The sequence below is a fragment of the Oncorhynchus nerka genome, linkage group LG23 (assembly GCF_034236695.1).
Source record: "Oncorhynchus nerka isolate Pitt River linkage group LG23, Oner_Uvic_2.0, whole genome shotgun sequence".
NCBI classification, from domain to species: Eukaryota; Metazoa; Chordata; class Actinopteri; order Salmoniformes; family Salmonidae; genus Oncorhynchus; species Oncorhynchus nerka.
The window spans coordinates 9,316,839-9,341,742 of NC_088418.1; the positions used below are offsets into that span (position 1 = coordinate 9,316,839).

General features: G+C 47.0%; 1 protein-coding gene across 1 annotated transcript; it reads right to left on the reverse strand.

The window, feature by feature from the left end:
- Positions 1–824: 824 nt before the first annotated feature.
- LOC115124704 (prostate stem cell antigen-like) lies at positions 825–24,904 on the reverse strand. Its single transcript, XM_065008458.1, has 3 exons — positions 24,811–24,904; positions 6,422–6,550; positions 825–3,977 (listed from the first exon to the last, which is right to left on the reverse strand). The coding sequence occupies exons 1-3, from the start codon at positions 24,902–24,904 to the stop codon at positions 3,787–3,789; spliced, it is 414 nt and encodes a 137-aa protein (XP_064864530.1). The 3' UTR covers positions 825–3,786.

Sequence of the window (24,904 nt, forward strand, 5' to 3'; positions counted from 1 at the left end):
TTATTTTTCTATTTTATTTCTAAACTGAACAAAAATATAAACGCAACATGTAAAGTGTCCTAGAAATGTTCCATACGTACAAAAAAACGTATTTTGTGCACAAATTTGTTTACATCCCTGTTAGTGAGCATTTCTCCTTTACCAAGATAATCCATCCATCTGACAGGTGTGGCATATCAAGAAACGAATTAAACAACATGATCATTACACAGGTGTACCTTGTGCTGGGGACACTAAAAAGCCACTCTAAAACATGTCGCTGTCACGGATCCCTCCGGAAATGTCATTACGCACACCTGGATCCCTATTCCCATTTGATTAGTAATTGTATACCTGTGAACTTTGTTCACCATTGTCCTGTCGATTATTGTTACAATGTCCGTTGGTCGTGTGAGTACCTGTGCCTTGTTGTTTTGCCGTTGTGGATGACTACGGGTCTCGAGAAAAGCATTGGAAGTATGTCCAACCGGCCTGATAACCGCAGACCACATGTAACTACACCAAGACCTCGACTTCCGGCTTCTTCACCTGTGGGATCATCTGAGACCAGCCAACCGGGCAGCTGATGAAACTGAGGAGTATTTCTGTCGGTAATAAAGCCCTTTTTGGTGGGGGAAAAACAAAATCTTATTGGCTGGGCCTGGTTCCCAAGTGGGTAGGCCTAAATCCAAGTTGACTGATCAGGCAATTCAATTGACTGATTTCCTTAACTCAGTAAAATCTTTGAAACTTGCATTTTATATTTTATATTTTTGTTCTGCACACTTCCCTCCCTCCCTCCCTCCCCCACTTGAAGCACACTAACAGTGGCTAACTGTAAAAAAAGAAACAAAAAAAAAAGAAGGAAATAATGCAAAGTCAGCAGCTGAAAATCCGTGGTGCCCAGTCAACCCCCCAATAAAATAAAATAAACCTTAGCCGCTCCATTTGAAAACTGCTTCAGCTGGTCTAGTAGCCTGGACCTAGATATGTTTGAGCTGCCTTGCTAGTCTCTCTAGAAAGACAGGTTGCCTCCCACAAAGTACCGATGTTCTTACACCTCTGTACATGTACAATGTCAGCTTGGCATAGAAGACAGGACAGAGCTGGGACATCCAGCTTTCTCATGTCACTGACTTTATCCGCTTGTTGCCTTCAGTGTAAACAGCACAATGTCAGCTTGGCATAGAAGACAGGACAGAGTTGGGACATCCAGCTTTCTCATGTCACTGACTTTATCCGCTTGTTGCCTTCAGTGTAAACAGCACAATGTCAGCTTGGCATAGAAGACAGGACAGAGCTGGGACATCCAGCTTTCTCATGTCACTGACTTTATCCGCTTGTTGCCTTCAGTGTAAACAGCACAATGTCAGCTTGGCATAGAAGACAGGACAGAGTTGGGACATCCAGCTTTCTCATGTCACTGACTTTATCCGCTTGTTGCCTTCAGTGTAAACAGCACAATGTCAGCTTGGCATAGAAGACAGGACAGAGCTGGGACATCCAGGTTTCTCATGTCACTGACTTTATCCGCTTGTTGCCTTCAGTGTAAACAGCACAATGTCAGCTTGGCATAGAAGACAGGACAGAGCTGGGACATCCAGCTTTCTCATGTCACTGACTTTATCCGCTTGTTGCCTTCAGTGTAAACAGCACAATGTCAGCTTGGCATAGAAGACAGGACAGAGCTGGGACATCCAGCTTTCTCATGTCACTGACTTTATCCGCTTGTTGCCTTCAGTGTAAACAGCACAATGTCAGCTTGGCATAGAAGACAGGACAGAGCTGGGACATCCAGCTTTCTCATGTCACTGACTTTATCCGCTTGTTGCCTTCAGTGTAAACAGCACAATGTCAGCTTGGCATAGAAGACAGGACAGAGCTGGGACATCCAGCTTTCTCATGTCACTGACTTTATCCGCTTGTTGCCTTCAGTGTAAACAGCACAATTCCCACCCACATTTAAACTCCGCCGACCCAGACTCTTGATTTGTTGGGAGAGATGTCTCTCTGAAGAGGACTCTCTCTGCAACAACCAAGAGAATCTGCCCTGGGTCTGGGATTTCCGAAACGAATGTCTTGCCAACTCGTGACAACGGCCATGGGAGGTTGGCAAGACAGCACAAACACATCTTGGACCAGGTTAAATTCCTTCAATCCCATAGTTCCAAAATACATTCAGACCTGATAAATAGTGAGATGGACTGTGATTGGCTTGAACACCTGTACGTCCAGCCAATCATCTTTAGGAGTACCAGATTAGAACCGGTCCAGATCTTTAGTTACAACCCATCTCATGACACTTTATATTGTGCACACATGCACAAGCATGATTTATCAGCCGTTTGTGTTGCTGTTGTTTGAGGAATAAAATAAATGAAATGTTGGTGTGGGACAGGGTTTGGGTTAGAGTGAAGGATTGTGAAGGAATTAGCTAGAGAAGGATGGGACAAGGATGTCTGCATGTCTTGAAGAGCTGTAGGTGGAGGCTAAAATTATGTCTGCGTGTCTTGAGGAGCTGTAGGTGGAGGCTATAAGGATGAAGAGCTGTAGGTGGAGGCTAGAGAAGGTGTTGCTGAAGCATATGGGTTTCCTATAAGGCTGGGAATGTTGGATGGCGAGGAGTTAGATTACATAGTTGACCGTACTTAGATTGGGAGTGGCGGGTACAGTAGATATGGGTAGTTAGTTGGCATGACTGGATTTAGGTTAGGTTGGTTTGGGTTGGGTTTGTTGTAGGTTAGGTTGGTTTGGGTTGGGTTTGTTGTAGGTTAGGTTGGTTTGGGTTGGGTTGGGTTTGTTCTGGTTTGGGTTTGTTGTAGGTTAGGTTGGTTTGGGTTGGGTTTGTTGTAGGTTAGGTTGGTTTGGGTTGGGTTTGTTGTAGGTTAGTTTGGTTTGGGTTGGGTTTGTTGTAGGTTAGGTTGGTTTGGGTTGGGTTTGTTCTGGGTTGGGTTTGTTGTAGGTTAGGTTGGTTTGGGTTGGGTTGGGTTTGTTCTGGGTTGGGTTTGTTGTAGGTTAGGTTGGTTTGGGTTGGGTTTGTTGTAGGTTGGGTTGGGTTGGGTTTGTTCTGGGTTGGGTTTGTTCTGGGTGGGTTTGTTCTGGGTTGGGTTTGTTCTGAGTTGGGGTTGGGGTTGTTCTGGGTTGGGGTTGCTCTGGGTTTGTTCTGAGTTGAGGTTATTCTGGTTTGGAGCTGTTCTGGTTTGGGGTTGTTCGGGTTTGGGTTTGTTGTAGGTTAGGTTGGTTTGGGTTGTTCTGGGTTGGTTATATGGTGATATCAATGGTTATTTTATTGTGTGTTACTTTAGATACTTTAGATAGGCAGAGTTATATGGCGTAGTCGGCCAGAGTGGGGATGGTAGCTGAGGCTTGGAGAGGTGGGGTTTGAGTCGGGTAGAGTAGGGTAGGGAGGTAGGTGGGGTAGTTGGCATGGCTGTTGGTTTGTGCTGGGTTTAGTTTTAGAGTAGGGTAGGGAAGGGAGGTAGGTGGGTGGGGTAGTTGGCATGGCTGTTGGTTTGTGCTGGGTTTAGTTTGAGAGTAGGGTAGAGTAGGGAGGTAGGTGGGGTAGTTGGCATGGCTGTTGGTTTGGGCTGGGTTTAGTTTGAGAGTAGGGTAGGGAGGTAGGTGGGGTAGTTGGCATGGCTGTTGGTTTGTGCTGGGTTTAGTTTTAGAGTAGGGTAGGGTAGGGTAGGGAGGTAGCTGGGGTAGTTGGCATGGCTGTTGATTTGTGCTGGGTTTAGTTTTAGGGTAGAGTAGGGAGGTAGGTGGGGGGTTTGTGCTGGGTTTAGTTACTGGGTTATATGTTTAGTTTTAGATCCAGAGGAGGAGCAGGGGAAGGAGGAGCAACAGGTAGCTGAGACTTCCTTCCAGCTTGGATACGTTTCCTGTCACGTTGCAGTCATCCGAGAAACAGCAGTGAACTCTGACCCCTGGTGACCGGTAACCCTGACTGTTGGCCTGGCTACAGAAAGACTTGTAGGAGCAGGACTTCATCACTCCGCCTGAGAGAGAATTGAGACAGAGGGAAAGAGAGAGAAAGAGACAAAGAAAGAGAGAGAGAGAGAGAGAAAAAGAAAGAGAGAAACAGAGAGAGAGACAGAAAGAGAAAGAGATACAGAGAAAGAGAGAGAGAGAAGGAGAGATATTGACAGAGAAAAAAAGAGAGAGAGCGAGAGCGAGACAAAGTATGAATGGAGAGGGAGCAGGGGCGAGAGAGTGCAGAGGGAGAAGAGAGAGAAACATTGAAATGCCTTTGTTAATACACAGGGTAACATTTTACATAATGCCTGCAGGTATTTGCATTTGTATTTATTAGGGATCCCCATTAGCTGCTGGCCAGAAGTGAAATGAAAGAAAAAAAAAAGAAAAGTCTATTCATCCCCTTTGCTATGAAGCCCCTAAATAAGATCTGGTGCAACCAATTACCTTCAGAAGTAACATAATTAGTTCAATAACGTCCACCTGTGTGCAGTCTAAGTGTCACATGATCTGTCACATGATCTCAGTATATATACACCTGTTCTGAAAGGCCCGGAGTCTGCAAAACCTTTAAGCAAGGGGCACCACCAAGCAAGGAGTTCTCCAAACAGGTCAGGGACAAAGTTGTGGAGAAGTACAGATCAGGTTTGAGTTTTTTTTTAAATATCAGAATCTTTGAACATCCCACAAAAGCACCATTAAATCCATGATTAAAAAATTGAAAGAATATGGCACCACAACAAACCTGCCAAGAGAGGGCCGATACCAAAACTCACGGACCAGGCAAGGAGGGCATTAATCAGAGAGGCAACAAAGAGACCTTGGAGTATCTGTCCATATGACCACTATAAGCTGTACACTCCACAGAGCTGGGCTTTACGGAAGAGTGGCCAGAGAAAAGACATTGCTTAAAGACAAAAATAAGCAGTTTGGTGTTCGCCAAAAGGCATGTGGAAGACTCCCCAAACATATGGAAGAAGGTACTGGTCAGATGAGACTAAATTGAGCTTTTTTGGTGGTGGCAGCATAATGCTGTGGGGATGTTTTTCATTGGCATTGACTTGGGAAACTGGTCAGAACTGAAGGAATGATGGATGGTGCTAAAATTCTTGAGGGAAACATGTTTGTCTTCCAGAGATTTAAGACTGGGACGGAGGTTCCCCTTCCAGCAGGACAAGGACCCTAAGAATACTGATAAAGCAACACTTGGGTGGTTTAAGGAGAAAATGCAAATGTCTTGGAATGACCTAGTCAAAGCCCAGACCTCAATCCAATTGAGAATCTGTGGTATAACTTAAAGATTGCTGTACACCAGCGGAACCCATCCAACTTGAAGGAGCTGGAGCAGTTTTGCCCTGAAGAATGGGCAAAAATCCAAGTGGCTAGATGTGGCAAGTTTATAGAGACATACCCCGAGACTTGCAGCTGTAATTGCTGTTAAAGGTGGCTCTACAAAGTATTGACTTTGGGGGGATAGTTCAAGTTTTCTGTGTTTTTTTTGTCTTATTTCACAATAAAACATTTTTTAGAATAAAATAGAAAAGATGTTGCATCTTCAAAGTGTTGTGTAAATCAAATGATACAAACCCCCCCAAAAAAATCTATTTTAATTCCAGGTTGGAAGGAAACAAAATAGGAAAAAATGATAAGGGGGTGGAAACTTTCACAAGCAACTATATGGACAGATCTGGGACCAGACGAGACACACAGATCTGGGACCAGACCAGAGACACACAGATCTGGGACCAGACCAGAAACACACAGATCTGGGACCAGACGAGACACACAGATCTGGGACCAGACGAGACACACAGATCTGGGACCAGACCAGAAACACACAGATCTGGGACCAGACGAGACACACAGATCTGGGACCAGACGAGACACACAGATCTGGGACCAGACCAGAAACACACAGATCTGGGACCAGACGAGACACACAGATCTGGGACCAGACGAGACACACAGATCTGGACTAAGTTTGATTTCATAATTTCATAATTTCTGAACTAGGTTTGCAAAAATTCATAACATTTTCCCCAAATTCCCAAGTTTTCCAGAGATCCAGTTTCTCGTACAGCATTTCCTGCTCATTCTTTCCTACTTCCAGGGATCATTCAACCTGGATTTCTGAGGAAACTGGTCATTTCGGGACGGATACCAAAATGTTGCAACGACATCAACAAACATATAATCATCCTAATTAAGACCCTAAATGTAAGTCTCTGTTATCTCTTCATGTCCCCGCTGGGACTTCCCCCAACTCCCTGCTGTGTCTGGGCTGGGGGTCCAGACAGAACAGTCTGTCATGTCCTCAGACACACTCAGGACACATGTGCAAACACACACACACACACACACTTACTCACGTAACATGCAGTGTATGAACCCAGTACATTTAACCCATGTATACTACATAAATGGGTCATGGTTTGCAGGGTACCAGAGTTGTAGATGACACACTCACTGTTTAACTCACTTCCGTGTCCTCGTACTACAGCGCAGGCGTCAGAGTAGCTTGGACAGGTTTTTGAGCCCTGACGATTGCAGTCTTCATCACTAGAACCCATGCAGGTATAGCATTGTAGGGCTTCACCTGGACAAAGAGAGGAAGACAGAGAACATTAGGAGAGGAAGAGAGAGGAAGAGAATGAAAGCATTAGAAAGAGGCAGGGAGAGAGAGATATGAGAGACACGAGAGAGACACGAGAGAGAGATGAGAGAGAGAGGAGAGAGAGAGGAGGATAAAGAGAGAGACAGAGAGAGAGAGAGAGAGAGAGAGAGAGAGAGAGAGAGAGAGAGAGAGAGAGAGAGAGAGAGAGAGAGGAAGAAGAGAGAGAGAGAGAGAGAGAGAGAGAGAGAGAGAGAGAGAGAGAGAGAGGGGAAGGAAGAGAGAGAGAGAGAGAGAGAGAGAGAGAATGAAAGCATTAGAAAGAGGCAGGGAGAGAGAGATATGAGAGAAGAGAGAGGAGAGAGAGAGAGAGGAGGAGAGAGAGAGGAGGAGAGAGAGAGAGAGAGAGAGGAGGAGAGAGAGGAGAGAGAGAGAGAGGAGGAGAGAGAGAGGAGGAGAGAGAGAGAGAGAGGAGGAGAGAGAGGACTACACGATTAACGGTGGATTCAACACTGGCCTGAGGAGACATGTTACAGTACTGTTGTTAAAAAACACAGACATAAAACTAAATGCCCACAGTATTATCTACAGTATTATATACAGTATTATATACAGTATTATCTACAGTATTATATACAGTATTATATACAGTATTATCTACAGTATTATATACAGTATTATCTACAGTATTATATACAGTATTATCTACAGTATTATATACAGTATTATCTACAGTATTATATACAGTATTATCTACAGTATTATATACAGTATTATCTACAGTACACTCACTTCTCACAATTCTCTGCAATGAGTTATGATACATGCGCCAAGCATAGAGAACACAAAGACAACATACCCAGCATAGACAACCCAATACAGAAGCCTTTACCTGCATGTCACGTTCTGACCTTAGTTCCTCTGTTTTGTCTTTGTTTTAGTCAGGGCGTGAGTTGGGGTGGGCAGTCTATGTTCTTTTTTCTATAATTTGGGATTTCTGTGTTTGGCCTGGTATGGTTCTCAATCAGAGGCAGCTGTCAACCGTTGTCCCTGTTTGAGAACCATACTTAGGTAGCCTGGTTGTCCCTGATTGAGAACCATACTTAGGTAGCCTGGTTGTCCCTGATTGAGAACCCTACTTAGGTAGCCTGGTTGTCCCTGATTGAGAATCATACTTAGGCAGCCTGGTTGTCCCTGATTGAGAACCATACTTAGGTAGCCTGGTTGTCCCTGTTTGAGAACCCTACTTAGGTAGCCTGGTTGTCCCTGATTGAGAACCATACTTAGGTAGCCTGGTTGTCCCTGTTTGAGAACCATACTTAGGTAGCCTGGTTGTCCCTGATTGAGAACCATACTTAGGTAGCCTGGTTTCACCTTTGAGTTGTGGGTGATTATTTTCTGTTCTGTGTTTTGCTTCATCGTTCAGGACTGTTCGTTTTTTGTCGTTTTTATTGTTTTTGTTCAAGTGTTCAGTATTCGTATTAAATACAATATGGACACCCTACCACGCTGCGCATTGGTCTGACATGTCTTACTCCTCGTCTGAGGAGGACGAAGACAAGCGTTACAACGCAGCCATACGCTCCGTTCGTATAAGGCCATCACATCCATCCAACCAAATAAAACGTATTTCCAAAACATCGGCTTACAAAGCAGCATTCAACCTGACCATGACATCACCAAGTCATCACAAATATGTTGTAATGACATCGCTGCAACTCGTTTTGACTGCTGAGACGTTAACTAAGCAGCGTGCAGGTACAGAAAACAGCCAGGGATGACTCTACCAGGTCAGAGTGAGGCATCTAACAGTTATCTGAAGACAACAACACAAATGTGTTGTTCACTGTATCACCCCTGTTACAGACAGTACAGTAGAGACTGGACCACCCCTGTTACAGACAGTACAGTAGAGACTGGACCACCCCTGTTACAGACAGTACAGTAGAGACTGGACCACCCCTGTTACAGACAGTACAGTAGAGACTGGACCACCCCTGTTACAGACAGTACAGTAGAGACTGGTCCACCCCTGTTACAGACAGTACAGTAGAGACTGGACCACCCCTGTTACAGACAGTACAGTAGAGACTGGACCACCCCTGTTACAGACAGTACAGTAGAGACTGGACCACCCCTGTTACAGACAGTACAGTAGAGACTGGACCACCCCTGTTACAGACAGTACAGTAGAGACTGGACCACCCCTGTTACAGACAGTAGAGACTGGACCACCCCTGTTACAGACAGTACAGTAGAGACTGGACCACCCCTGTTACAGACAGTAGAGACCGGACCACCCCTGTTACAGACAGTAGAGACTGGACCACCCCTGTTACAGACAGTAGAGACTGGACCACCCCTGTTACAGACAGTACAGTAGAGACTGGACCACCCCTGTTACAGACAGTAGAGACCGGACCACCCCTGTTACAGACAGTACAGTAGAGACTGGACCACCCCTGTTACAGACAGTAGAGACTGGACCACCCCTGTTACAGACAGTACAGACTGGACCACCCCTGTTACAGACAGTACAGTAGAGACTGGACCACCCCTGTTACAGACAGTAGAGACTGGACCACCCCTGTTACAGACAGTAGAGACTGGACCACCCTGTTACAAACAGTACATACTGGACCACCCCTGTTACAGACAGTACAGTAGAGACTGGACCACCCCTGTTACAGACAGTAGAGACTGGACCACCCCTGTTACAGACAGTACAGTAGAGACTGGACCACCCCTGTTACAGACAGTAGAGACTGGAACACCCCTGTTACAGACAGTACAGTAGAGACTGGACCACCCCTGTTACAGACAGTAGAGACTGGACCACCCCTGTTACAGACAGTACAGTAGAGACTGGACCACCCCTGTTACAGACAGTAGAGACTGGAACACCCCTGTTACAGACAGTACAGTAGAGACTGGACAACCCCTGTCACAGACAGTACAGACTGGACCACCCCTGTTACAGACAGTAGAGACTGGACCACCCCTGTTACAGACAGTAGAGACTGGACCACCCCTGTAACAGACAGTAGAGACTGGACCACCCATGTTACAGACAGTACAGTAGAGACTAGACCACCCCTGTTACAGACAGTAGAGACTGGACCACCCCTGTAACAGACAGTAGAGACTGGACCACCCCTGTTACAGACAGTACAGTAGAGACTAGACCACCCCTGTTACAGACAGTAGAGACTGGACCACCCCTGTTACAGACAGTAGAGACTGAACCACCCTTGTTACAGACAGTAGAGACTGAACCACCCCTGTTACAGACAGTACAGTAGAGACTGGACCACCTCTGTTACAGACAGTACAGTAGAGACTGGACCACCCCTGTTACAGACAGTAGAGACTGGACCACCCCTGTTACAGACAGTAGAGACTGGACAACCCCTGTCACAGACAGTACAGACTGGACCACCCCTGTTACAGACAGTAGAGACTGGACCACTCCTGTTACAGACAGTAGAGACTGGACCACCCCTGTAACAGACAGTACAGTAGAGACTGGACCACCCCTGTTACAGACAGTAGAGACTGGACCATCCCTGTTACAGACAGTAGAGACTGGACCACCCCTGTTACAGACAGTAGAGACTGGACCACCCCTGTTACAGACAGTAGAGTAGAGACCGGACCACCCCTGTTACAGACAGTACAGTAGAGACTGGACCACCCCAGTTACAGACAGTAGAGAATGGACCACCCCTGTTACAGACAGTAGAGACTGGACCACCCCTGTTACAGACAGTAGAGTAGAGACCGGACCACCCCTGTTACAGACAGTACAGTAGAGACTGGACCACCCATGTTACAGACAGTAGAGACTGGACCACCCCTGTTACAGACAGTAGAGACTGGACCACCCCTGTTACAGACAGTAGAGTAGAGACCGGACCACCCCTGTTACAGACAGTACAGTAGAGACTGGACCACCCCTGTTACAGACAGTAGAGACTGGACAACCCCTGTTACAGACAGTAGAGACTGGACAACCCCTGTTACAGACAGTACAGACTGGACCACCCCTGTTACAGACAGTACAGTAGAGACTGGACCACCCCTGTTACAGACAGTAGAGACTGGACCACCCCTGTTACAGACAGTAGAGACTGGACCACCCTGTTACAAACAGTACATACTGGACCACCCCTGTTACAGACAGTACAGTAGAGACTGGACCACCCCTGTTACAGACAGTAGAGACTGGACCACCCCTGTTACAGACAGTACAGTAGAGACTGGACCACCCCTGTTACAGACAGTACAGTAGAGACTGGACCACCCCTGTTACAGACAGTAGAGACTGGAACACCCCTGTTACAGACAGTACAGTAGAGACTGGACAACCCCTGTCACAGACAGTACAGACTGGACCACCCCTGTTACAGACAGTAGAGACTGGACCACCCCTGTAACAGACAGTAGAGACTGGACCACCCCTGTTACAGACAGTACAGTAGAGACTGGACCACCCCTGTTACAGACAGTAGAGACTGGACCACCCCTGTTACAGACAGTAGAGACTGGACCACCCCTGTTACAGACAGTACAGTAGAGACTGGACCACCCCTGTTACAGACAGTAGAGACCGGACCACCCCTGTTACAGACAGTACAGTAGAGACTGGACCACCCCTGTTACAGACAGTAGAGACTGGACCACCCCTGTTACAGACAGTACAGTAGAGACTGGACCACCCCTGTTACAGACAGTAGAGACTGGACCACCCCTGTTACAGACAGTAGAGTAGAGACCGGACCACCCCTGTTACAGACAGTACAGTAGAGACTGGACCACCCCTGTTACAGACAGTAGAGACTGGACAACCACTGTTACAGACAGTACAGTAGAGACTGGACCACCCCTGTTAGACAGTACAGTAGAGACTGGACCACCCCTGTTACAGACAGTAGAGACTGGACAACCCCTGTTACAGACAGTAGAGACTGGACCACCCCTGTTACAGACAGTACAGTAGAGACTGGACCACCCCTGTTACAGACAGTACAGTAGAGACTGGACCACCCCTGTTACAGACAGTAGAGACTGGACCACCCATGTTACAGACAGTAGAGACTGGACCACCCCTGTTACAGACAGTAGAGACTGGACCACCCCTGTTACAGACAGTACAGTAGAGACCGGACCACCCCTGTTACAAACAGTAGAGACTGGACCACCCCTGTTACAAACAGTAGAGAATGGACCACTCCTGTTACAGACAGTACAGTAGAGACTGGACCACCCCTGTTACAGACAGTACAGTAGAGACTGGACCACCCCTGTTACAGACAGTAGAGACTGGACCACCCCTGTTACAGACAGTAGAGACTGGACCACCCCTGTTACAGACAGTAGAGACTGGACCACCCCTGTTACAGACAGTACAGTAGAGACTGGACCACCCCTGTTACAGACAGTAGAGACTGGACCACCCCTGTTACAGACAGTAGAGAATGGACCACCCTTGTTACAGACAGTACAGTAGAGACTGGACCACACCTGTTACAGACAGTAGAGACTGGACCACCTCTGTTACAGACAGTTGAGAATGGACCACCCCTGTTACAGACAGTAGAGACTGGACCACCCCTGTTACAGACAGTAGAGACTGGACCACCCCAGTTACAGACAGTACAGTAGAGACTGGACCATCCCTGTTACAGACAGTATAGTAGAGACTGGACCACCACTGTTACAGACAGTAGAGACTGGACCACCCCTGTTACAGACAGTACAGTAGAGACTGGACCACCCCTGTTACAGACAGTAATGACTGGAGCCCCTGTTACAGACAGTACAGTAGAGACTGGACCACCCCTGTTACAGACAGTACAGTAGAGACTGGACCACCCCTGTTACAGACAGTAGAGACTGGACCACCCCTGTTACAGACAGTAGAGACTGGACCACCCCTGTTACAGACAGTAGAGACAGGACCACCCTTGTTACAGACAGTACAGTAGAGACTGGACCACCCTTGTTACAGACAGTAGAGACTGGACCACCCTTGTTACATACAGTACAGTAGAGACTGGACCACTCTTGTTACAGACAGTACAGTAGAGACTCGACCACCCTTGTTACAGACAGTAGATTAGAGACTGGACCACCCCTGTTACAGACAGTATATTAGAGACTGGACCACCCCTGTTACAGACAGTACAGTAGAGAATGGACCACCCCTGTTACAGACAGTAGAGACTGGACCACCCCTGTTACAGACAGTACAGTAGAGACTGGACCACCCCTGTTACAGACAGTAGAGACTGGACCACCCCTGTTACAGATAGTAGAGACTGGACCACCCCTGTTACAGACAGTAGAGACAGGACCACCCTTGTTACAGACAGTACAGTAGAGACTGGACCACCCTTGTTACAGACAGTACAGTAGAGACTGGACCACCCTTGTTACAGACAGTATATTAGAGACTGGACCACCCCTGTTACAGACAGTATATTAGAGACTGGACCACCCCTGTTACAGACAGTACAGTAGAGACTGGACCACCCCTGTTACAGACAGTAGAGACTGGACCACCCCTGTTATAGACATTTACATTTACATTTAAGTCATTTAGCAGACGCTCTTATCCAGAGCGACTTACAAATTGGTGCATTCACCTTATGACATCCAGTGGAGCAGCCACTTTACAATAGTGCATCTAAATATTTTAAGGGGGGGGGGTGGTGAGAAGGATTACTTTATCCTATCCTAGGTATTCCTTAAAGAGGTGGGGTTTCAGGTGTCTCCGGAAGGTGGTGATTGACTCCGCTGTCCTGGCGTCGTGAGGGAGTTTGTTCCACCATTGGGGGGCCAGAGCAGCGAACAGTTTTGACTGGGCTGCGCGGGAACTGTACTTCCTCAGTGGTAGGGAGGCGAGCAGGCCAGAGGTGGATGAACGCAGTGCCCTTGTTTGGGTGTAGGGCCTGATCAGAGCCTGGAGGTACTGAGGTGCCGTTCCCCTCACAGCTCCGTAGGCAAGCACCATGGTCTTGTAGCGAATGCGAGCTTCAACTGGAAGCCAGTGGAGAGAGCGGAGGAGCGGGGTGACGTGAGAGAACTTGGGAAGGTTGAACACCAGACGGGCTGCGGCGTTCTGGATGAGTTGTAGGGTTTAATGGCACAGGCAGGGAGCCCAGCCAACAGCGAGTTGCAGTAATCCAGACGGGAGATGACAAGTGCCTGGATTAGGACCTGCACCGCTTCCTGTGTGAGGCAGGGTCGTACTCTGCGGATGTTGTAGAGCATGAACCTACAGGAACGGGCCACCGCCTTGATGTTAGTTGAGAACGACAGGGTGTTGTCCAGGATCACGCCAAGGTTCTTAGCGCTCTGGGAGGAGGACACAGTGGAGTTGTCAACCGTGATGGCGAGATCATGGAACGGGCAGTCCTTCCCCGGGAGGAAGAGCAGCTCCGTCTTGCCGAGGTTCAGCTTGAGGTGGTGATCCGTCATCCACACTGATATGTCTGCCAGACATGCAGAGATGCGATTCGCCACCTGGTCATCAGAAGGGGGAAAGGAGAAGATTAATTGTGTGTCGTCTGCATAGCAATGATAGGAGAGACCATGTGAGGTTATGACAGAGCCAAGTGACTTGGTGTATAGCGAGAATAGGAGAGGGCCTAGAACAGAGCCCTGGGGGACACCAGTGGTGAGAGCACGTGGTGTGGAGACGGATTCTCGCCACGCCACGTGGTAGGAGCGACCTGTCAGGTAGGATGCAATCCAAGCGTGGGCCGCGCCGGAGATGCCCAACTCGGAGAGGGTGGAGAGGAGGATTTGATGGTTCACAGTATCGAAGGCAGCCGATAGGTCTAGAAGGATGAGAGCAGAGGAGAGAGAGTTAGCTTTAGCAGTGCGGAGCGCCTCCGTGATACAGAGAAGAGCAGTCTCAGTTGAATGACTAGTCTTGAAACCTGACTGATTTGGATCAAGAAAGTCATTCTGAGAGAGATAGCGGGAGAGCTGGCCAAGAACGGCACGTTCAAGGGTTTTGGAGAGAAAAGAAAGAAGGGATACTGGTCTGTAGTTGTTGACATCGGAGGGATCGAGTGTAGGTTTTTTCAGAAGGGGTGCAACTCTCGCTCTCTTGAAGACGGAAGGGACGTAGCCAGCGGTCAGGGATGAGTTGATGAGCGAGGTGAGGTAAGGGAGAAGGTCTCCGGAAATGGTCTGGAGAAGAGAGGAGGGGATAGGGTCAAGCGGGCAGGTTGTTGGGCGGCCGGCCGTCACAAGACGCGAGATTTCATCTGGAGAGAGAGGGAGAAAGAGGTCAGAGCACAGGGTAGGGCAGTGTGAGCAGAACCAGCGGTGTCGTTTGACTTAGCAACGAGGATCGGATGTCGTCGACCTTCTTTTCAAAATGGTTGACGAAGTCATCTGCAGAGAGGAGGAGGGGGGGGAGGAGGATTCAGGAGGGAGGAGAAGGTGGCAAAGAGCTTCCTAGGGTTAGAGGCAGATGCTTGGAATTTAGAGTGGTAGAAAGTGGCTTTAGCAGCAGCGACAGAAGAGGAAAATGTAGAGAGGAGGGAGTGAAAGGATGCCAGGTCCGCAGGGAGGCGAGTTTTCCTCCATTTCCGCTCGGCTGCCCGGAGCCCTGTTCTGTGAGCTCGCAATGAGTCGTCGAGCCACGGAGCGGGAGGGGAGGACCGAGCCGGCCTGGAGGATAGGGGACATAGAGAGTCAAAGGATGCAGAAAGGGAGGAGAGGAGGGTTGAGGAGGCAGAATCAGGAGATAGGTTGGAGAAGGTTTGAGCAGAGGGAAGAGATGATAGGATGGAAGAGGAGAGAGTAGCGGGGAAGAGAGAGCGAAGGTTGGGACGGCGCGATACCATCCGAGTAGGGGCAGTGTGGGAAGTGTTGGATGAGAGCGAGAGGGAAAAGGATACAAGGTAGTGGTCGGAGACTTGGAGGGGAGTTGCAATGAGGTTAGTGGAAGAACAGCATCTAGTAAAGATGAGGTCGAGCGTATTGCCTGCCTTGTGAGTAAGGGGGGAAGGTGAGAGGGAGAGGTCGAAAGAGGAGAAGAGTGGAAAGAAGGAGGCAGAGAGGAATGAGTCAAAGGTAGACGTGGGGAGGTTAAAGTCGCCCAGAACTGTGAGAGGTGAGCCGTCCTCAGGAAAGGAGCTTATCAAGGCATCAAGCTCATTGATGAACTCTCCGAGGGAACCTGGAGGGCAATAAATGATAAGGATGTTAAGCTTGAAAGGGCTGGTAACTGTGACAGCATGGAATTCAAAGGAGGCGATAGACAGATGGGTAAGGGGAGAAAGAGAGAATGACCACTTGGGAGAGATGAGGATCCAAGTGCCACCACCCCCCGCTGACCAGAAGCTCTCGGGGTGTGCGAGAACACGTGGGCGGACGAAGAGAGAGCAGTAGGAGTAGCAGTGTTATCTGTGGTGATCCATGTTTCCGTCAGTGCCAAGAAGTCGAGGGACTGGAGGGAGGCATAGGCTGAGATGAACTCTGCCTTGTTGGCCGCAGATCGGCAGTTCCAGAGGCTACCGGAGACCTGGAACTCCACGTGGGTCGTGCGCGCTGGGACCACCAGATTAGGGTGGCCGCGGCCACGCGGTGTGGAGCGTTTGTATGGTCTGTGCAGAGAGGAGAGAACAGGGATAGACAGACACATAGTTGACAGGCTACAGAAGAGGCTACGCTAATGCAAAGGAGATTGGAATGACAAGTGGACTACACGTCTCGAATGTTCAGAAAGTTGAGCTTACGTAGCAAGAATCTTATTGACTAAAATTATTAAAAAATGATACAGTACTGCTGAAGTAGGCTAGCTGGCAGTGGCTGCGTTGTTGACTTTGTAGGCTAGCTGGCAGTGGCTGCGTTGTTGATTCGGGGGCTAGCTGGCTAGCTAGCAGTGTTGATTACGTTACGTTGTGTTAAAAGAACGACAATAGCTGGCTAGGTAACCTAGAAAATCGCTCTAGACTACACAATTATCTTTGATACAGAGACGGCTATGTAGCTAGCTATGTAGCTAGCTACGATCAAACAAATCAAACCGTTGTACTGTAATGAAATGAAATGAAAATGTGATACTACCTGTGGAGCGAGGCGGAATGCGACCGGGTTGTTGAGTTCTAATCGGTAGACGTTGGCTAGCTGTTGGCTAGCTAGCAGTGTCTCCTACGTTAAGGACGACAAATAGCTGGCTAGCTAACCTCGGTAAATTAAGATAATCACTCTAAAAACTACACACTCTAACTACACAATTATCTTGGATACGAAGACAGCAAAGACAAATATGTAGCTAGCTAACACTACACTAATCAAGTCGTTCAGTTGAGGGTAATAGTTTCTACAGTGCTGCAATTCTTATTGACTAAAATGATTAAAAATGATACAGTACTGCTGAAGTAGGCTAGCTGGCAGTGGCTGCGTTGTTGACTTTGTAGGCTAGCTGGCAGTGGCTGCGTTGTTGATTCAGGGGCTAGCTTGCTAGCTAGCAGTGTTGATTACGTTACGTTGCGTTAAAAGAACGACAATAGCTGGCTAGGTAACCTAGAAAATCGCTCTAGACTACACAATTATCTACACAATTATCTTTGATACAGAGACGGCTATGTAGACGGTGGGCGTTAGCTAGCTGGCTAGCTGCTGGGCAGATAGCAGTGAAGACTACGTTAGGACGACGAAATACGATAATTACGCAATTATCTTTGATACAAAGACGGCTATGTAGCTAGCTAAGAAGAAATTGCTAAGATTAGACAAATCAAACCGTTGTACTATAATGAAATGTAGAGACTTGACCACCCCTGTTACAGACAGTACAGTAGAGACTGGACCACCCCTGTTACAGACAGTACAGTAGAGACTGGACCACCCATGTTACAGACAGTAGAGACTGGACCACCCCTGTTAGACAGTACAGTAGAGACTATATCACCCCTGTTACAGACAGTACAGTAGAGACTGGACCACCCCTGTTAGACAGTACAGTAGAGACTGGACCACCCCTGTTACAGACAGTACAGTAGAGACTGGACCACCCCAGTTACAGACAGTACAGGCTGGACCACCCGTGTTACAGACAGTAGAGACTGGACCACCCCTGTTACAGACAGTAGAGTAGAGACCGGACCACCCCTGTTACAGACAGTACAGTAGAGACTGGACCACCCCTGTTACAGACAGTACAGTAGAGACTGGACCACCCATGTTACAGACAGTAGAGACTGGACCACCCCTGTTAGACAGTACAGTAGAGACTGGACCACCCCTGTTAGACAGTACAGTAGAGACTGGACCACCCCTGTTACAGACAGTACAGTAGAGACTGGACCACCCCAGTTACAGACAGTACAGACTGGACCACCCCTGTTACAGACAGTAGAGACTGGACCACCCCTGTTACAGACAGTAGAGACCGGACCACCCCTGTTACAGACAGTAGAGACTGGACCACCCCTGTTACAGACAGTAGATTAGAGACTGGACCACCCCAGTTACAGACAGTAGAGACTGGACCACCCCTGTTACAGACAGTAGAGACTGGACCACCCGTGTTACAGACAGTAGAGACTGGACCACCCCAGTTACAGACAGTAGAGACCGGACCACCCCTGTTACAGACAGTAGAGACTGGACCACCCCTGTTACAGACAGTACTGTAGAGACTGGACCACCCCTGTTACAGACAGTAGAGACTGGACCACCCCAGTTACAGACTAGGGTAAAGACATAACACCATGTCAGCTGTCCAACTAGCAGAGGAGTAAACACCCTGTTTTAAGTTGATGATACATGTTGTGACGTGCTCAATGCTGACTGTACTGTCAGAAAGGTGATATCATCATTGTATTTACGTTGTAATCAGAGATTTGATTCAAAGTAAACGTCAGACTTAACTCTGTCTCGTTTCGTTATTTTAAACAGAACGACACCAGACGTCAGGAACGTAGCGTAACTAGCCAACGTAACTAGTTAATGTAACGTAACTAGCTAATGTAGCGTAACTAGCTAATGTAACGTAACTAGCTAATGTAGCGTAACTAGCCAACGTAACGTAACTAGCTAATGTAGCGTAACTAGCCAATGTAACGTAACTAGCTAATGTAACGTAACTAGCCAATGTAACGTAACTAGCTAATGTAACGTAACTAGCCAATTTAACGTAACTAGCTAATGTAGCGTAACTAGCCAATGTAACGTAACTAGCCAATGTAACGTAACTAGCCAATGTAACGTAACTAGCCAACGTAACGTAACTAGCTAATGTAACGTAACTAGCCAACGTAGCGTAACTAGCCAACGTAACGTAACTAGCCAATGTAACGTAACTAGCTAATGTAACGTAACTAGCCAATGTAACGTAACTAGCCAATGTAACGTAACTAGCTAATGTAGCGTAACTAGCCAATGTAACGTAACTAGCCAATGTAACGTAACTAGCGGAACAAACTCCCTCACGACGCCAGGACAGCGGAGTCAATCACCACCTTCCGGAGACACCTGAAACCCCACCTCTTTAAGGAATACCTAGGATAGGATAAAGTAATCCTTCTCACCCCCCCTTAAAAGTTTTAGATGCACTATTGTAAAGTTGGCTGTTCCACTGGATATCATAATGTGAATGCACCAATTTGTAAGTCGCTCTGGATAAGAGCGTCTGCTAAATGACTTAAATGTAATGTAAATGTAGCCAATGTAACGTAACTAGCTAATGTAACGTAACTAGCCAATGTAACGTAACTAGCCAATGTAGCTTACCAGGTCAGTGAGGCTTTGCGCAGTTATATAAGGACAGAGGAGCATCACACACCACCCAGACGTGTGGGGCCTCAGCGCCTTGTTTCTCGGAGTAGACTACAGGAGTCCGACCTATAGTTACTGAACCCCAGCCCAGTAGTCAGTCTGCTTCAAAACACCTTCCTAATATTGAGTTGCACCCACTCTCCCTTTTTGGCCTCAGAAGAGCCTCAATTTGTCGTGGCGTGGACTCTACAAGGAGTTGACAGAGTTCTACAGGAATGTTGGCCCATGCTGACTCCAATGCTTCCCGCAGTTGTGTCAAGTTGGCTGGATGTCCTTTTGGTGGTGGACCATTCTTAATAAACACAGGAAACTGTTCAGCGGGAGAAACCCAGCAGCGTTGCAGTTCTTGTCTCACTCAAACTGCTGTGACTGGCACCTACCGCCATACTCCTTTCAAAGCCACCTTTTGCCTTGCCCATTCACCCTCTGAATGACAAACATACACAATCCACGTCTCGATTGTCTCAAGACTTAAACATCCTTCTTTAGCCCGTCTCCTCCCCTTCATCTACACTGATTGAAGTGGATTTAACAGGTGACATCGATAAGGGATCATAGCTTTCACCTGGATTCACCTGGTCAGTCTGTGTGTCATGGAAAGAGCAGGCATTCTTAATGTTTTGTCCACTCAGTCTGTGTGTCATAGAAAGAGCAGGCGTTCTTAATGTTTTGTCCACTCAGTCTGTGTTTCTGACCTTGTATACTTAACTGCCATTGCACAGAACAACGATTAAACCTTAAACAATGGTACAGTGTTTGTCACACATACACATTCGCATCCTAATGAGTCCAAAACCTCAATCCCAATTAGTCCATTACCTCAATCCCAATTAGTACATTACCTCAATCCCAATTAGTACAAGACCTCAATCCCAATTAGTACATTACCTCAATCCCATTTAGTCCATTACCTCAATCCCAATTAGTCCATTACCTCGATCCCAATTAGTACATTACCTCAATCCCAATTAGTCCATTACCTCAATCCCAATTAGTCCATTACCTCAATCCCAATTAGTCCATTACCTCAATCCCAATTAGTACATTACCCCAATCCCAATTAATACATTACCTCAATCCCAATTAGTACATTACCTCAATCCCAATTAGTACATTACCTCAATCCCAATTAGTGCATTACCTCAATCCCAATTAGTCCATTACCTCAATCCCAATTAGTCCATTACCTCAATCCCAATTAGTCCATTACCTCAATCCCAATTAGCACATTACCTCAATCCCAATTAGTACATTACCTCAATCCAAATTAGTCCATTACCTCAATCCCAATTAGTACATTACCTCAATCCCAATTAGTCCATTACCTCAATCCCAATCTCAATCCCAATTAGTCCATTACCTCAATCCCAATTAGTCCATTACCTCAATCCCAATTAGTACATTACCCCAATCCCAATTAGTCCATTACCTCAATCCCAATTAGTCCATTACCTCAATCCCAATTAGTACAGTAGCGAGGTGCTAGAAGAGTATGAAGATGAATTAAAAGGGTGTGATTGAAAAGGACAACAGCGGTGGAATAGATCAGGCTGGAAAGGGGTAAAAGACAAGAGAACAAGTCAGAAGCAACAGTTTCTGGAAGTTGGAAGAGGTTATGCAAGAGAGAGGGCCAGGAGCGAGAGATACAGTCTGGAAGAAGAAGAAGAGGAAGAAGAAAGGAGAAGAAACAGAAGACAGAAGAGGGAACAAGGGAACAATCACTTTGAGAAAGGAGGAAGAGGAAACAAGGAAACAATATGGTTGAAAAAGGAGGAAGAGGAAACAAGGGAACAATATGGTTGAGAAATGAGGAAGAGGAAGAAAGGGAACAATAAGGTTGAGAAAGGAGGAAGAGGAAGCAAGGGAACAATATGGTTGAGAAAGGAGGAAGAGGGAACAAGGGAACAATAACTTTGAGAAAGGAGGAAGAGCGAACAAGGGAACAATAACTTTGAGAAAGGAGGAAGAGGGAACAAGGGAACAATATGGTTGAGAAAGGAGGAAGAGGAAGAGGAAACAAGGGAACAATAACTTTGAGAAAGGAGGAAGAGCGAACAAGGGAACAATAACTTTGAGAAAGGAGGAAGAGGAAACAAGGGAACAATATGGTTGAGAAAGGAGGAAGAGGAAGAGGAAACAAGGGAACAATAACTTTGAGAAAGGAGGAAGATGGAACAAGGGAACAATAACTTTGAGAAAGGAGGAAGAGGGAACAAGGGAACAATAACTTTGAGAAAGGAGGAAGAGGAAGAGGAAACAAGGGAACAATATGGTTGAGAAAGGAGGAAGAGGAAGAAAGGGAACAATATGGTTGAGAAAGGAGGAAGAGGAAGAAAGGGAACAATATTTTTGAGAAAGGAGGAAGAGGAAGAAAGGGAACAATACGATTGAGAAAGGAGGAAGAGGAAGAAAGGGAACAATATTTTTGAGAAAGGAGGAAGAGGAAACAAGGGAACAATATGGTTGAGAAAGGAGGAAGAGGAAACAAGGGAACAATAAGTTTGAGAAAGGAGGAAGAGGAAGAAAGGGAACAATATGGTTGAGAAAGGAGGAAGAGGAAGCAAGGGAACAATATGGTTGAGAAAGGAGGAAGAGGAAACAAGGGAACAATAACTTTGAGAAAGGAGGAAGAGGGAACAAGGGAACAATAAGGCTGAGAAAGGAGGAAGAGGAAGAGGAAACAAGGGAACAATAAGTTTGAGAAAGGAGGAAGAGGAAGAGGAAACAAGGGAACAATAAGTTTGAGAAAGGAGGAAGAGGAAGAGGAAACAAGGGAACAATATGGTTGAGAAAGGAGGAAGAGGAAGAAAGGGAACAATAAGTTTGAGAAAGGAGGAAGAGTGAAATGGCATGAATAAAAGAGGATGGATTAAGAATGAAAAAGAAAAGCTGGATGGATAGAAGATAAAAAAAAAGCTAAAAATAAGAGGGGAAAGTGGAGACAAGAGAGATATAGAGATCAAGATTGAATACATTGTCCCAAATTGTCCAGTATTAAAGCCAGAACCAGAGAACCAAAATAGTGCTTACTGTCGTTAATGAGAAAGAGTAGGGAGACGAGGAGAAGAATAGCGCTTTGGAAAGCTCTCATGTTGTTTGTGATGATGCTGATCCTTCCTTTGTGGTCTCCTTCCCTTGAGCGATGTGATCTCACAATGAAAAGCAGGTTGTTTGCTTCGTGGTCCTTCCCTGGAACGATGGGATTGAACAATGAGAATACGTTGTTTTTTCGCTTGCTGGTCGTTCCCTGGAGAGATGTGATCACACAATGAAAAGCAGGTTGTTTGCTGCTAAACCCCTCTGATCTTAATCCTATCTTCATCTGCTAACAAAGAGCTAATACCTCATTCTGCCTGCACGGACCAGGAGATTAGCGGTTACTGGTTAGAGGTTAGCGTCTCCACTGGAGGCCTATGGCTCTGGTAGCGGCTAGGCTAGCTTCTCCACTGGAGGCCTGTGGCTCTGGTAGCGGCTAGGCTAGCTTCTCCACTGGAGGCCTATGGCTCTGGTAGCGGCTAGGCTAGCTTCTCCACTGGAGGCCTGTGGCTCTGGTAGCGGCTAGGCTAGCTTCTCCACTGGAGGCCTATGGCTCTGGTAGCAGCTAGGCTAGCGTCTCCACTGGAGGCCTGTGGCTCTGGTAGTGGCTAGGCTCGCTTCTCCACTGGAGGCCTATGGCTCTGGTAGTGGCTAGGCTAGCTTCTCCACTGGAGACCTGTGGCTCTGGTAGTGGCTAGGTTAGCTTCTCCACGGGAGGCCTGTGGCTCTGGTAGTGGCTAGGCTAGCTTCTCCACTGGAGGCCTGTGGCTCTGGTAGTGGCTAGGTTAGCTTCTCCACTGGAGGCCTGTGGCTCTGGTAGTGGCTAGGCTAGCTTCTCCACTGGAGGCCTGTGGCTCTGGTAGCGGCAAGGCTAGCTTACATTTACATTTACATTTACATTTAAGTCATTTAGCAGACGCTCTTATCCAGAGCGACTTACAAATTGGTGCTTTCACCTTATGACATCCAGTGGAACAGCCACTTTACAATAGTGCATCTAGGTCTTTTAAGGGGGGGGGGGGTGAGAAGGATTACTTTATCCTATCCTAGGTATTCCTTAAAGAGGTGGAATACCTCTCCACTGGAGGCCTGTGGCTCTGGTAGCGGCTAGCCTAGCTTCTCCACTGGAGGCCTATGGCTCTGGTAGCGGCTAGCCTAGCTTCTCCACTGGAGGCCTATGGCTCTGGTAGCGGCTAGCCTAGCTTCCCCACTGGAGGCCTATGGCTCTGGTAGCGGCTAGCCTAGCTTCTCCATTGGAGACGCTAACCTCTAACCAGTAACCGCTAATCTCCTGGTCCTGTGGCTGTGGTAACGAGCCATAGAATCCACCTCCATATCCCGTACTCTTAGAGAAAAGGGTTCCAAAGGAGTAACAAGTAACACCCTTTTGGGTTCCACAAGCCTCTTGTGGAAAGGGTTCTACATGGATCCCAAAACGGTTCTACCTGGAACCAAAAGGTGTTCTCCTATGGGGACAGCCAAAGAACCCTTTTAGGTTCGAGATACCACCTTTTTTTACAAGAGTGTATTTCCCAGAATTATCATCTGCAGGTAGATTTTTCTGGATTGTTTTCAATATCTGTATTGTTGCATGTACATTGATCGATTAACTAATCTTATGCTGTATAAAGATAAATAACAGACATTTTTCTAAACCAATCAAATCTTTTAGTTACCGTTACTGGTTGATCCAGTTTAAATGGTTTAGGTAGTCTCCTATATTATCCTGACAGTGATTCAGAAAGGATTCCTATAGGTTCGCTAGCATTAGTGGATTATATTAGGTTGTCGTTGTGTAATAATTTGGGACACGTTGTCTGTTAGAATCATTATGGAACTCAGACCACACTTAGCAGGTTAAACCTGGAGCCTGGCGCACGGTTCACGACTTACGAGAGAACAGTTCCATAATTACTGAGAATTAGAGTAGATTTATAGGACTATTGTTCAACCCTTATTGTTCAACCCTTATTGTTCAACCCTTATTGTTCAACCCTTATTGTCCACTTTTTTTCCACCTTCCAAAATTACATTTAAAAAAAATATATATATATATTCCACCTGGCAATTCAGTTAAGAAGAAATACTTATTTTACAATGACGGCCTACCCAATCACGGCCTGATGTGATGCAGCCTGGATTCGAACCAGGGACTGTAGTGACACCTCTCGCACAGTGGTCTAAGGCGCAGTGCCATCTACCAACTGGTATTTAAATCTACCAGTTGGTAGATGGCATTCTTTCATTGATCACTATTTTCAGAATTCCGTTCTCTCGATGTATTCTAGTCTGTTCATTAAAATTCTATTTAAAGGCACACCGCATTTAAAGGGATGGCTTAAGTTAAATGTACTGAAAAGGGGGAGTGTTTTCAGTGGTTGAATTAAGACTTATTCCGCGTGCACAAGGAGAGGCGTACGTAGGAGAGGCGTACGTAGGAGAGGCGTACGTAGGAGAGGCGTACGTAGGAGAGGCGTAATTTTGGAAAGGAGTCCGCAT

Excerpts from the sequence above, each read along its gene's own strand:
- LOC115124704 (XM_065008458.1), bottom strand. The coding sequence starts at position 24,904 with ATGCGGACTCCTTTCCAAAATTACGCCTCTCCTACGTACGCCTCTCCT. Across the intron at positions 6,551-24,810 it reads TCCTACGTACGCCTCTCCTT|GTGAAGCCCTACAATGCTAT; the intron begins GTGCACGCGGAA and ends CTCTTTGTCCAG. Across the intron at positions 3,978-6,421 it reads ACACGGAAGTGAGTTAAACA|GCGGAGTGATGAAGTCCTGC; the intron begins GTGAGTGTGTCA and ends ATTCTCTCTCAG.